This window comes from Abramis brama (genome assembly GCF_963993115.1).
Source record: "Abramis brama genome assembly, chromosome: 10".
Lineage (NCBI taxonomy): Eukaryota > Metazoa > Chordata > Actinopteri > Cypriniformes > Leuciscidae > Abramis > Abramis brama.
The window spans coordinates 31,041,152-31,056,779 of NC_139972.1; the positions used below are offsets into that span (position 1 = coordinate 31,041,152).

Genomic DNA, 15,628 nt, shown 5'->3' on the forward strand with positions numbered 1-15,628 from the left:
TTTTTGATAAAATCTGAGCGATTTCTGTCTCTCCGTTAACAGCTCTGCAACTTCCACTTTGGTTCATAAAAGTTCATAAAGAGACTGTAAAACTAACCCATATGAATTGAGCGGTTCAGTCCAAATTTCCTAAAGAGACATGATCGCTTTATATGATGAACAGACTGAATTAAGACTTAACATTCATCAACACACACATCAGTTATGGTAAATGGAAGCTTAAGCATGTTCGCTTGACGTGAGAGAACCAATGAGGTTCATTCTCATGTGTTACCCAGTACGTTTGAGCTTCTGCAAGAACCAATGAGGTTCATTCTTGTGTTACGCAGCACGTTTGAGCTTCTGCAAGAACCAATGAGGTTCATTCTTGTGTTACGCAGCACGTTTGAGCTTCTGCAAGAACCAATGAGGTTCATTCTTGTGTTACGCAGCACGTTTGAGCTTCTGCAAGAACCAATGAGGTTCATTCTTGTGTTACGCAGCACGTTTGAGCTTCTGCAAGAACCAATGAGGTTCATTCTTGTGTTACGCAGCACGTTTGAGCTTCTGCAAGAACCAATGAGGTTCATTCTCGTGTTACGCAGCACGTTTGAGCTACTGCAACCAATGAGGTTCATTCTCGTGTGTTACGCAGTACGTTTGAGCTTCTGCAAGAACCAATGAGGTTCATTCTCGTGTTATGCAGCATGTTTGAGCTTCTGCAAGAACCAATGAGGTTCATTCTCATGTTACGCAGCACGTTTGAGCTTCAGCAACCAATGAGGTTCATTCTCGTGTGTTACGCAGTACGTTTGAGCTTCTGCAAGAACCAATGAGGTTCATTCTCGTGTTATGCAGCATGTTTGAGCTTCTACAAGAACCAATGAGGTTCATTCTCGTGTGTTACACAGTACGTTTGAGCTTCAGCAAGAACCAATGAGGTTCATTCTCGTGTTACGCAGCACGTTTGAGCTTCTGCAAGAACCAATGAGGTTCATTCTCGTGTTACGCAGCACGTTTGAGCTTCTGCAAGAATCAATGAGGTTCATTCTCGTGTTACGCACCACGTTTGAGCTTCTGCAAGAACCAATGAGGTTCATTCTCGTGTGTTACACAGTACGTTTGAGCTTCAGCAACCAATGAGGTTCATTCTCGTGTGTTACGCAGCACGTTTGACCTTCTACAAGAACCAATGAGGTTCATTCTCGTGTGTTACACAGTACGTTTGAGCTTCTGCAAGAACCAATGAGGTTCATTCTCGTGTTATGCAGCACGTTTGAGCTTCTGCAAGAACCAATGAGGTTCATTCTCGTGTGTTACACAGTACGTTTGAGCTTCTGCAAGAACCAATTAGGTTCATTCTCATGTTACGCACTACGTTTGAGCTTCTGCAAGAACCAATGAGGTTCATTCTCGTGTTACGCAGCACGTTTGAGCTTCTACAAGAACCAATGAGGTTCATTCTCGTGTGTTACACAGTACGTTTGAGCTTCTGCAAGAACCAATTAGGTTCATTCTCATGTTACGCAGCACGTTTGAGCTTCTGCAAGAACCAATGAGGTTCATTCTCGTGTTACGCAGCACGTTTGAGCTTCTGCAAGAACCAATGAGGTTCATTCTCATGTTATGCAGCACGTTTGAGCTTCAGCAACCAATGAAGTTCATTCTCGTGTGTTACGCAGTACGTTTGAGCTTCTGCAAGAACCAATGAGGTTCATTCTCGTGTTACGCAGCACGTTTGAGCTTCTACAAGAACCAATGAGGTTCATTCTCGTGTGTTACACAGTACGTTTGAGCTTCTGCAAGAACCAATGAGGTTCATTCTCGTGTTACGCAGCACGTTTGAGCTTCTGCAAGAACCAATGAGGTTCATTCTCATGTTATGCAGCACATTTGAGTTTCAGCAACCAATGAAGTTCATTCTCGTGTGTTACGCAGTACGTTTGAGCTTCTGCAAGAACCAATGAGGTTTATTCTCGTGTTACGCAGCACGTTTGAGCTTCTACAAGAACCAATGAGGTTCATTCTCGTGTGTTACACAGTACGTTTGAGCTTCTGCAAGAACCAATTAGGTTCATTCTCGTGTTACGCAGCACGTTTGAGCTTCTGCAAGAACCAATGAGGTTCATTCTCGTGTTATGCAGCACGTTTGAGCTTCAGCAACCAATGAAGTTCATTCTCGTGTGTTACGCAGTACGTTTGAGCTTCTGCAAGAACCAATGAGGTTCATTCTCGTGTTATGCAGCACGTTTGAGCTTCAGCAACCAATGAAGTTCATTCTCGTGTGTTACGCAGTACGTTTGAGCTTCTGCAAGAACCAATGAGGTTCATTCTCGTGTTATGCAGCGTGTTTGAGCTTCCGCAAGAACCAATGTCCCACTTTATATTATTACTATTATTATTACTATATATTTAAGTAATATGTACTTATTGTGTTCATGTTGTGTTGTAAAACAATTTTGCAGCTATTGAGTTGTGATACAGGTAAGGTTAGGGACAGGTGTGGTGGAAAAGTTTAAGGGTGGGTTAAGGTGTAAGGGAAGGGTCTACCGTGTAATTACAGTACATAAATTAATTACCGCTGTAATGACATGCAGGTATTTTCAAAATATAAGTACAATGTAAAAACATGTATGTACACAATAAGTCCATTGTATCAAACTATTAATTTAAATTTAAGTACATAGTACTTAAAGACACCTAATATAAAGTGGGACCCCAATGAGGTTAATTCTCGTGTAACACAGCACTTTTGAGCTTCCGAAAGAATCAATGAGCTTCATTTTCATGTTACGCAGCACGTTTTTTTTAATCTCTTTTAATGAGGCTAAAAAAAAACGTTTATTCAAAAATTAATTAAATTAAATTAAATTAAATTAAATTAAATTAAGTCTTTTGGGTTTGGAGTGACATGAGGGTGAGTAATTTTTGGGTGAACTAACCCTTTAACCTTTTATCAATAATTAAAATAGATAAATTATGTAAATTTATGATCAATCTCTTTACAAGTCATTTTGTTTTATTTGCTTAGGGTTATTGTGCTAAAATATGAAATATCAACTAGATTTCAAAGTCTTCACTTGCAACAATTTGATATTTTCATTCCACAAGATTGTATGCAAATTGATCACAAATTACAAATCAATCAATAAATGATAAATTATGTATTATTCAAATTAAAAGTCAAGTCAAGTCACCTTCATTTATATAGCGCTTTTAACAATACAGAATGTTTCAAAGGACCTTTACAGTTATAATAGGAAATTAAAGTAACAGAGATTGTTTTGGCTTTACAACAGCTCTAGAATTAAGTCATTGTCCAGCTAAATTTAGTTTTGATTAATTCACTTCCGTTGCAAAGATCATTAGTTATTAACTTAGGGGTCGCTTACACGACACCATTCTAACAGAAAACCCTTATAGTGCCTGGTGGCTCGAGTATGCAAACCAAGGTTCCCAGGTGCAAGCCGTAAAAAAAAAAAAAAATTATCTTTGCACAAGCTTTAAGAACAAAACCTGTGAAAACCATGACAGCGTGCACATGCGTATTACGTGTTTAGTCTATAGTTTTGCATGTTTGAATATGTGCACAGGCGTGTAGTCTTTCTTTACAAATTGACCTCAACAAATTACTTGTCTGGCCTTAAAAATGTATAATACAGAATTATTTATCGCTTCCGTATAGCCATGTGAACCGGAACTACACTGAACAAAATTATAAACGCAACACTTTTGTTTTTGCCCCCATTTTTCATAAGCTGAACTCAAAGATCTAAGACTTTTTCTATGTACACAAAAGGCCTATTTCTCTCAAATATTGTTCACAAATCTGTCTAAATCTGTGTTAGTGAGCACTTCTCCTTTGCCGAGATAATCCATCCAACTCACAGGTGTGACAAGTCTGTGTCACAGACTTGAGACATATGTCTTTACAAAGCTTGAAGTCTCTATTTTTAAATGATGTAAATTATATCAAAAACAAATATTCTCTGTTTAAGTAATCCGAATGAAAGCAACAACATGTACAGTTTCTTCAGCCCGTGCTCATTACCTCTAATGTGACCACACCCATGCGCGCAAGAGCTGTTCACATGCAAATAGTCCACGTGAAGGAACGCAGACATGTTAACGCCCCATCACCTCAAAACAAACCATTAGACTTAATCAGTCCTCTGATTTTCATCGAGTTTGGAAGACACGTTGTGTTTGTGCTGTGCTGTTTACCTTGGATTTACCTCAGAAGAATTAGAAGAATGCGATTTGAAGATGAGAAAGATTTTTAAGAAGGTAAGAAATTTCCACTCATAATATTAAGCATGCTATTGTTGCATAAACTTTACATTGTAGCTACTACTTAAACTGGTGCCAGACCAGTAAAATGTATGTATATTTAATATAGGCTATATAGATAGAAACATGTTGAAATATGAACTATAGATAAGTAGGCAACCTTTCAATGCTAAATTTATATACATGTACACCATGAGGATGTTTTTATGTTCGATAATAAAACACAACATGAAATAAAATTTCATAACGTCACTTTGTTCACTTTGTTTCTGTGTTGTTGTTTTATTTATTTTTACAGGGAACAGATGCCACTGATGAGTCCTGCTGACTTAAACATTCACATGAGTCTCTGTACATGACCATGGTAAAATGAAAAATCAAAAACCATGGAAATTACAGATATTTACTATGTTTCAGGAATGGCACAAAGTTATGTGACTGTTCAAGTCTCTGTCAAGTCTCTGTCTTTAGATCAGTGTGTTCAATAATGTGCTATTTTTGTCCTTTGTTGTGTATCTTTGGATTATGTTGTGTTGTAAATAAATCCAAACAATCAAAAAGCCAATCTTTTTTAAATCTCCTCATCTTTTGTGCAAGGTTCCTCAGAATGATAGGGCCTGATAGCACCTGATAAGGGCCTGATAGCACCTGATAGAGCCATTATGGGAAGGTCTTTGCCTTTCTCAGGTGTGAAACACATCAGTATTCATAAATGACTCACGCCTCCTCGCATAAAGCTTTCTTACACAAAACGTGTTACAAATTTGAAATCAATATATTGTTTTATCGGAATGAGTATGCAGGATGATTTTCACATAGTTTTTAAGCAAACATTCTAGGCTATGTGATACAATTTTCAAAAGTCTTGTGAAGAAATAATCATTATGGGTTTCATGACCTTATTTCAGTGACAATTTTTTTTTTTTCACAAACCACGCATAAACGCCATTATCTCAAAACTACAAACTTTTACATACAACCTGCTGACATATTATTGTAGCAGAGTTTGTGCTGAATACAGTGTTATACGACTTTAGTCATGAAAATGTCACAAGTAACAGAAATAAGCACAAATGTCAGAGCATGTCAGAACACCTCCAGGGCCCAGAAAACACCTCAGACCCCAGAGGGTAAAGAGCATATGACGTAATTTAGATATATTTTTAAGATGGAAGAATGTGGTTTTACAGATACTAGACACGTGACTTTCAAATGAAAGATTTCAAAAGTCATTCACTTCCAACAATGGTGGATTTAAAGAAGTCATTATGCTATTTTAAAAGTTCCTAATTTTGTTTTGGAGGTCTCCTACAACAGGTTTACATTAATCAAAATGTACATTAACTCATAGGATGAATCAGTCTTAGGCCAGATGGCCCATCTGCGCCTGTCGGAAGCTACACGTCCATGACCATAAGTCAAGTCAAGTCAAGTCAAGTTTATTTATATAGCGCTTTTCACAATACAGATTGTATCAAAGCAGCTTCACAGTATTAAATTAAAACAATACATCAATGTTTGTTTCTAGTGGAAAACGTCCACGTTTGGTAATGCTGATCAATAGTATTGTTGATTGATTAATCAAATATCCCCAACTGAGCAAGCCAAAGGCAACAGTGGCAAGGAACCGAAAAACTCCATCAGGTGGCCTAATGGAGAAAAAAAAAAAACCTTGGGAGAACCCAGGCTCAGTCGGGGGCCAGTTCTCCTCTGGCGTAACTGACATAACTGAATGTCAGCTCAGTCTGGAGGCTTCCTAAAGCTCAGCGATTGTACACACTGTAAAGACAGTAACAATGACAGTAACTGCACTCTTACCTGAGCTGTGAGATGTAGGGCAGACACTGGAGGAATCCCCTCACTTCACTCTCTTCATCTGTCCAGTCTATCAGCTCTACTGGTTTCTTCTCTGTTTGGAGTTTCAGCACTTCTAGGAGGATGGAGCTCTTTCTCTCTGAAAGGTTTATTCTCCAGACTGCAGGAGCTGACTGATAAACTGGATGAAACACTGGAAGGACATCCCTGCCTGTTTGAAACTCATAGTCCTTCACATGTGAGTAAAGATCCAGCAGAAAATCCCAATTCCCATAGTACATGTATGAGAATAATGTCTCCATAGATAGTTCTATAATTTCCTTTGGTAAACTAGGCACTTGAAAAGACTGATTCAATGCCAGTAACCTTTTTTTCATTTCTGTCTCATTGGAAGACCCCTTCTGTTGAGGAGAAAATCTGTAGAAAAAGTAAATAATTACACACTGTCACTTATGAACATTTTTCCTGCAGGCGAGGCTATATTTTAGCAGTCATATATAGGAGTTAAAAATTCACACAACAATGTCTGCTCTCGCGTCAATACAACATGCATGTGTCATGGTTAGGGTGACCAGATTTCCCGTGGTGGATAACGGGACGAAATGGACAGGCACCCCCCCCTCCCACGCACACATAAAATTATCTATCACAACTGCACTGAAACATTGTGTAGCACACTGTAGCTTCATCCATTAGGGGTGGGTAATATGACCAAAAACTTTTCATGATAACGATATCATATAGATATTTATTTTAAAAATAAAGAAGCCAATTACAAACAATAGGACAAATATGATAGATACAAATTAAATAAATGACACTTTTTAGGTACAGTAAGTTTTTTTGCCATGTATACATTTATTTAACATCTTCCGTTGCTGTCCCTTTAAGACTGCATGCTTGGATCTCCCATACTGACACATATTCAGTTTTCACTAAGCTGTTTACATTCACTTAAGCCATATAACCGACTGTATTTACATGAGATACTCCACATGTTGGCTATTTTGACAACTGTGTCTGAAGACGGCGAACTATCTATAATATCTGACGTTCAACTGAAAAAAATCAAACAGAGATTTGATGAACAGATACAAATAAAAATAAAAACTCTCACCTGAGCTGTGAGATGTAGGGCAGACACTGGAGGAATCCCCTCACTTCACTCTCTTCATCTGTCCAGTCTATCAGCTCTACTGGTTTCTTCTCTGTTTGGAGTTTCAGCACTTCTAGGAGGATGGAGCTCTTTCTCTCTGAGAGCTTTATTCTCCAGACTGCAGGAGCTGACTGATAAACTGGCTGTAATGCTGGAAGGACACTCCTGCCTGTTTGAGTCTCATAGTCCTTCACATGTGACCACAGATCCAGCAGGAGATCACATCTCTCATAATTCACAGATGACAGCAGTTTCTTCACAGTTTCTTCTGTTGTCTCTTTCTGGTGAACAGCAGCTTGCAGACACAAATCCAGTATGAATAATCTTTTTCTTTTCTTCCATGATTCAGATGTTTTATCCTGCGGTTCAACAAATCTAAATAAACAATGAACAAGATTCAGTTTTTGTATTTCAAATTTGTATATTTATGGATAATGTTTTCAAAACACTCAGGTGCAATATTGGAGGCTCTGATACTTTTTCCTATGAAATGACCTTAGCCAATCATAACAGTGGCCGTTTACTGACAAGCCTTAGGAGATGTAGCACTTAAACCAAGTGTTTATAACAAAAGGTCAAAATGAGGGTTGAAAATAATCTTTTTGAATATATGACTGTATTTAAAATAGAGTGAAAATATTAAAATAATTACAAACATGTCAAGACCCCTTAAATCTATGTTCAATTGCACGGTCATGAAAAAAAATGCTTGATTTCATTACTTTTCTGTTCTCAGTGTGTTTTGGCTCAATATTAATGTAAATGCAGTCAGTTTCATCTCAAGTGAATGTAAACAGTAGGAACTAAAAAAAATGAATAGGTATCAAAACAACAGATCTTACAGTCTTGCAGCTAAAATCTTCAGCTACATTAAAACAATAGAAATTAAGCTTACATCACTAATGGATCTGACATAAATGTATTTCTAATTAATCTAAATTAACAATATTATTTATTAATGCATTTAAATGACAATATTAAAATAAACTGAATCAAACTATGAGTGTAATTTTCCTGATGAGACTCTCACCTGAGCTGTGAGATGTAGGGCAGACACTGGAGGAATCCCCTCACTTCACTCTCTTCATCTGTCCAGTCTATCAGCTCTACTGGTTTCTTCTCTGTTTGGAGTTTCAGCACTTCTAGGAGGATGGAGCTCTTTCTTACTGAGAGGTTTATTCTCCAGACTATAGAGAATATGGGAAATCATTTGTAAGTTAAGAAAACATAGAAGAAAAGGTTATATGAAAAGTATCTGTTTAAAATGTTTCACATGTATCTCACCATCTACTGGTACTGGTGTTTCACTAGGTTTGCTGGTGACGTCCTCATAGACAGCAGAGACTCTGACTCTATAGCAGGTGCTGTGAGGTATAGTTAATGTACATTCACACTGAGGTCCTTGTGTTAGTACTGATGACCAGCCCTCCAGTCCTGCTTCTTTATACTCAACCATATACCGCAGCACTGGACAATCTTCATCAGCTTCAGCCCTCAACCATGTGACTCTGAGAGTGTCTCTGTCCAGCTTATTCACTAAGGGTTGTCCAGGTGTTGCTGCAAACACTGTCTGAAAGTTCATAATTCTACTAAAGTTCATACAGTCCTGCTCAATAAACATACACCTCAGCTGATATTGATGGCCAGACTTTAGATCTGATATCATACAGGGTTCTCTGGTAATTGTGGAATCAAAAACCATCTCTTTCCAAGTGTTGTTGTTGCTTCCATCATGACCCAAAGCCCTGTACTCCACTATACATCTCTCAATGTTTTTGGTTTGCGGTTGATTCAGTTTCAGGGACACACTGGTGTGTTTTATGTGAGCTATTTGGGTGAGATCTGGTTTTATTCCAAGCTTCACATTTCTGCTCACAATCCTTCCATCACGATAAAACCGCACAGCACATTCTGGAAACCCATCACCAGGTATCAATGCAGCAACGAACTTGGTTTGATCTGCATCTTCATTTGCAGCAATAAACAGTTGTACTTTAATAAGCACTTTATCATTGATTCTAAAAGGCCTAAACAGGAGAGAATCATTTTGCATAATGTGATCAGATTCAATGTGCTGCCTCAGAGCAGTGAGGAAGGTATCTTCTACATCTGGTGAGAAAAGCGTGAGACACATCACTCTGGTTATCTGTGAGTCACTGATGACCTGCTGTAACTCTGCCTGTGATTTCACAACAGCGATGTCTGCAGCTTTGTAGTCAGTCAGAATCTTCAGTTCAGTTTCTTTATTCTCCAGCCACTGGTTTGTTTTCTCTGCACTGAATGGTGATTGACTGTGCCTTTCTAGGAGATCCTGTAAACTCCTTTCTCTTTTCCCTTCTTTAATGTGAACAATGTCTGTGATTCCTTTCTGAAATGTTGTCTGGTATTCCTGCAGAAGCTCTGAAAACTCTATTAGATTATCTTCCAGAGTCGGAAACCACATAATCACCTTTACATTGATGTAGTCTGTTATCATGTCCTGACAGATCCTGATCTGTTTTCTCAGATGTTCCAGAATATTCTCAGCTTGTTGCATCAAGTTTTCACTGACTCCACTCAGAGCAGCACACACTGAGCTCTTGTCCAGTTTCTTCAGAGGGTACAGCCAGACCTTCAGAGGAACTGCTCTCTCGCCTTTAGATCCAAGCAGTGTCGGCAGAGAACCGTAGATCTCCACTGCCTTATCAAAGGACACTGGACTCTTCCAATCACCCACATCAATGTACAGACTACAAGAAAGTAATGAGCTTTTAGCTTTTTCACTGGTGCTCAAGTTTGAAATAATATGGGTTGAGCAAAATGTTGATGTCATCTTTTTTAAAACATCAACATTTTTTGCATTTTTCTCATGGTTTGAGCTGTCACTATCAAAAACAAAAAAAGCTTGACCTCCAAAGTACACAGCGGTGACCACGTGTGTTGCTGTGGTTTGACCAACCAATGCAGAGGGCGCTGCTTCCTGTAACAGTCTTTGGCTGATCATGTCCAGTCTGGTGGTGGTTCTGTAGTGTAGTGTCGCTCTTTCCAGATAATGAGATTGTTCTGTGTGGTTTAGAAACGCTGCAGCCCCATTCATTTTTATTTGTCCAGTCTGGGTGCCAACTTGTAACACTGAGGACATTTCAAGGGCTCTGAATCTTTCCTGAAGGGAGTCATTTTCCAACACCTTCACATATGTATGTGGCCGAGGCAAAGATACTTTCATACAGGCTAACGTGTCTTCATCCCACATAAAGATATCTGGAAACACATACAGTATATGATTTATTTGTACAAGTACTGAAACTTTTACAGAATTTATTTACAGGTCATTAATTTAGCATGTTAAATTGACAGCCCTATTTAAAACATGTCTTCAAGCTCAATTTAAATGACAGTTGGAAAAGACTATGTAATCATAGCAATTTGTTTCTTGATAGTTTATACTGTTTGTTATAATAATATAATATTGCCTCAACAAAAAACCTCACCTTGGCAGAAAGAATTGCTGTGACTGTCGTACAACATTCCAAGACTCAAAGGACGACCTAGAGCAGCCATCTCAATCACATCTGAGGGAAAATCTGAAAATCATCCAAACAGAAAAAACATGTTTTAAAAAAATTTAAACAGCTGCTGCAGAAATACTTTTATATGGTCTTAGGTTATGGAGGAATAAGAGTTACAATTGAAAATATTATATTGAAAATAATTCAAACATAAAAATGGAAAAAATATATAAATAAAAAGGACAATTTAAAAGATACATCTAACCATTATTTAATGTATTGAAATGTAGTTTAATAAAATAACAAAACAACTTATAATTTTAAACAAAAATAGACATTTAAAATGTAGTTAAATAAAACAGTAAATTAATAAATCATTGAAAACACACATTTTAAAACATTTATTAAATAAACATTTTTAAATGTCTATTAATGTGACCAGCTGAGCAAAGCAATTTCAAATTATAAAACTGAAAACTGATTTTATTTTTAAGTTTGCTTATTTTTTTATTTATTTTAATCTAGTCACGAATGAATGTATTAAAACATTATGGCCAAAAGGTTGATATTTTTTAATTAACTTGATTACATGATATACTGATCTGTAATTAATAAATAACTGGAAAACAGGCGATTCTGTAACTCACCACTGCAGTGAACTTCAAATCTTCTACACAAACGTTTTGTCTGTGCATCTCTTTCTTTTAAAGTCTGAAGAAAAAAAATCTAATCAAAATCTATTGAATAGCACTTAAAAGAATAAGACAGTATTTTTTCCCACCAAGTGGATAGTGTAATAAGCATCTGTTACCGCTTCCAGTTTGGTCACTCTTGCAGTTAATTTTTCATCTTGTGATTCCCTCTCTTCTTTATGTGATAAATTAAAAGCCTAAAAAACAAGCCAGATACGTTATATGCATTGTTTTTTAAACTTAAAGCTTGTGTTTGAAGGCAGACAGACAAACAGGGTGTGGAATCAATCAGATTTTAGCTAATCAGATTCATTCATTCAGAACTATATTATTGGTGGGGTCTCTGCCCACATATTTCCTGTGTGTGTAATAAAAAAAAATGATTTAAAAAAAAAAAGCAGTTCTAATGCCAATTCAGCAGCATGTGCATTAGATGCAACATGTTCATTTAATGTGTCATCAGTGACCTTCAAATGGTTGTATATACTTGTAACAGACAGATAGACAGAAAGGAGTCCAATCACCTCCACCAGGTTGTGTCTCTGCAGTGCTGGTACTGTGTAGTGTTGTCTGATGTGTGTTTCACAGTAAGACACAGTGCAGATCAAACAGGATTTAACAGCTTTGAGCTTCTTCTCAGTGCAGATATCACAGGGCACATCTTCAGGTCCAGCGTAACAGTGAGCAGGAAGAGCAGGACTAAATCCTGCCTTCTGGAGTTCCTCAATCAGTTTAGACAAAGCAACATTTACATTCAACACTGGACGACTTCTGAACCTCTTTCTGCACTGAGGACAAGCATAACCTCCAGCTTGAGTTGGTTTGCTCCAGTAGATCTCAATGCAGTGTTTGCAGTAACTGTGTCCACAGGGGATGGAAACTGGATCCTTAAAGACTTCTGTGCACACTGGGCACTTGTAGTGATCCTCTGTCAGCAGAGTGGCTGGAAGTGTGCTGTGGAAACATCTTTGGTTATGACATCAACTGTAATGCAATGATTGTAGACACAGTATAAAAATAAAAAAAAAGTAAAAACCAGAAGAGATTGGTGTGCCTAAACCTTCAGTGTATAGTGCCTAATATGTTATATCACAAAATGGGACACTTTTAAAACAACATTGTAAATGAAAAAGATATATGCTATGAAAACAAGCACAGCAAGAATGCTGACTTTAATCCCCTGACAGAGTAAGTTCTCATACTTCTCTCCCACGTAACTTTGTGCTCCACTGTTGAACACAATGGGTCTATCCATTGACTGATCACTCTTTACAGACAGGAGTGAGGGTGCTGGAGAGGGTGCCTCATCTGGTCTCAGACTGTGAGAGTTAAAGCATAGTTGTTTGATTTGTTAATAGGACCACTAATGTACACACAAGCTCATAGTGTTGTCATAAGTAACGGTGCTTCAGTACGAAAAGATACTGAAAATGTAAAAATGTAATGATGCCGGTCTTTCTGCAGTACCGATATAACAAGTTGACCAAAGAATGCAAATTCTCATACCGTTCAATGTGGTAAGGGTGATTTCTGTCTTTGAATACAATCGGTCGATCCATTGATTGGTTGCTTTTTAAAGAGAAGTATGAAGTTACAGGAGATGCTGCCTCATCTGGTCTTAGACTGTCAGGATGACACAGAAAATTCAAGTTTAATAATGTAAAAGAGACATACAACATATGCAAGAAAAAGATAGTTATAGCCTATGTCTAATAAATGTTTAAATTATGCAACAAGTACACCATTTAAAACAGAGTAAATTCTCATACTTTTCATACCCAATGTAACTAGGGGTTTCATTGCTGAACACAATTGGCCGATCCATTGACTGATCACTTTTCATAGAAAGGTGTGAGAGTGCAGGAGATGGTGTTTCATCTGGTCTTAGACTGTGAGAGTATAAATGAGGTTATAAACAACTATTACAATGACATACAAAACACATAAAATGACCACAGCCATACTCAGAATCTTTTAGAGAAAACATGACTAAAATATATTTCAGGCCTGGACTGGCCTGCCTACTTATGTCCCTTGCCCTGCTCGCTTTTATTTATTCATTTACTTATTCATTATAAATTTAAATTATTGCCTGCCCTGAGGCACCCAAATGATTTAAAAATTCAGCATTTGATACTCCATCTAAATAAATCTGCTCCCCTTTATGAAAAAGAAATATACTTCAAGTTCATATTATGAAGTATATTTAAGTAATGTTCAAGTATATTTTTAAGCATACGTTTTTAAGTATACAAGTGAAGATTAAAATTTTACTGTTTAATGTTATTTTTTATTATTATTTTTCTTTATTCATTTTCATAATAATTTCATTATGTATTTTGTGAAATCAGAATATGTTGTACATGTGTGCTGAGCAGAGATCTTGGCTAAGCTATATTTTGCTTAGAGGTATGTGTGCAATGTAACGTTCACTGAGCAGGGATGTTCAACTGATGATGATACTTCAAATGTGTACAGTTGGCATGTTCTTTACAAGGAAAGGAATGTTTTTCAACTGATGCAATTGTACCACAAGGCATGACGGGGTGAGAGGAAGGAGAAACATAGAGGCATGACAGGGTGAGGGAGGAGAAACAAAGAGGCATGACAGGGTGAGGGAGGAGAAACATAAAGGCATGACAGGGTGAGGGAGGAGAAACAAAGAGGCATGACAGGGTGAGGGAGGAGAAACATAAAGGCATGACAGGGTGAGGAAGGAGAAACATAGAGGCATGACAGGGTGAAGGAGGAGAAACAAAGAGGCATGACAGGGTGAGGGAGGAGAAACATAAAGGCATGACAGGGTGAGAGGAAGGAGAAACATAGAGGCATGACAGGGTGAGGGAGGAGAAACATAAAGGCATGACGGGGTGAGCGGAAGTAGAAACATAGAGGCATGACAGGGTGAGGGAGGAGAAACATAGAGGCATGACGGGGTGAAAGGAAGGAGAAACAAAGGCATGACAGGGTGAGGGAGGAGAAACATAGAGGCATGACGGGGTGAAAGGAAGGAGAAACAAAGGCATGACAGGGTGAGGGAGGAGAAACATAGAGGCATGACAGGGTGAGGGAGGAGAAACATAAAGGCATGACAGGGTGAGGGAGGAGAAACATAGAGGCATGACAGGGTGAGGGAGGAGAAACAAAGAGGCATGACAGGGTGAGGGAGGAGAAACATAAAGGCATGACAGGGTGAGAGGAAGGAGAAACATAGAGGCATGACAGGGTGAGGGAGGAGAAACATAAAGGCATGACGGGGTGAGCGGAAGTAGAAACATAGAGGCATGACAGGGTGAGGGAGGAGAAACATAGAGGCATGACGGGGTGAAAGGAAGGAGAAACAAAGGCATGACAGGGTGAGGGAGGAGAAACATAGAGGCATGACGGGGTGAAAGGAAGGAGAAACAAAGGCATGACAGGGTGAGGGAGGAGAAACATAGAGGCATGATGGGGTGAAAGGAAGGAGAAACAAAGGCATGACAGGGTGAGGGAGGAGAAACATAGAGGCATGACGGGGTGAAAGGAAGGAGAAACAAAGGCATGACGGGGTGAGAGGAAGGAGAAACATAGAGGCATGACGGGGTGAAAGGAAGGAGAAACAAAGGCATGAAAGGGTGAGGGAGGAGAAACATAGAGGCATGACGGGGTGAGAGGAAGGAGAAACATAGAGGCATGACGGGGTGAGAGGAAGGAGAAACATAGAGGCATGACGGGGTGAAAGGAAGGAGAAACAAAGGCATGACAGGGTGAGGGAGGAGAAACATAGAGGCATGACAGGGTGAGGGAGGAGAAACATAGAGGCATGATGGGGTGAGAGGAAGGAGAAACATAGAGGCATGACAGGGTGAGGGAGGAGAAACAAAGGCATGACAGGGTGAGGGAGGAGAAACATAGAGGCATGACGGGGTGAGAGGAAGGAGAAACAAAGGCATGACAGGGTGAGGGAGGAGAAATATAAAGGCATGACGGGGTGAAAGGAAGGAGAAACAAAGGCATGACAGGGTGAGGGAGGAGAAACATAGAGGCATGACGGGGTGAAAGGAAGGAGAAACAAAGGCATGACAGGGTGAGGGAGGAGAAACATAGAGGCATGATGGGGTGAAAGGAAGGAGAAACAAAGGCATGACAGGGTGAGGGAGGAGAAACATAGAGGCATGACGGGGTGAAAGGAAGGAGAAACAAAGGCATGACAGGGTGAGGGAGGAGAA

At 38.8% G+C, this 15,628-nt stretch overlaps 1 protein-coding gene across 1 annotated transcript in view; it reads right to left on the reverse strand.

The window, feature by feature from the left end:
- The window catches only part of LOC311091490 (uncharacterized protein), a 300,883-nt gene that overhangs the window by 264,574 nt on the left and 20,681 nt on the right, over nucleotides 1–15,628 (reverse strand). The window contains exons 10-12 of the mRNA XM_084127442.1: nucleotides 13,199–13,309; nucleotides 12,927–13,043; nucleotides 12,623–12,739 (exon numbers count right to left, since the gene is read on the reverse strand). Of these exons, the coding sequence (XP_083983568.1) occupies nucleotides 12,623–12,739; nucleotides 12,927–13,043; nucleotides 13,199–13,309 (345 nt within the window). The remainder of the gene's footprint in view (nucleotides 1–12,622; nucleotides 12,740–12,926; nucleotides 13,044–13,198; nucleotides 13,310–15,628) is intronic.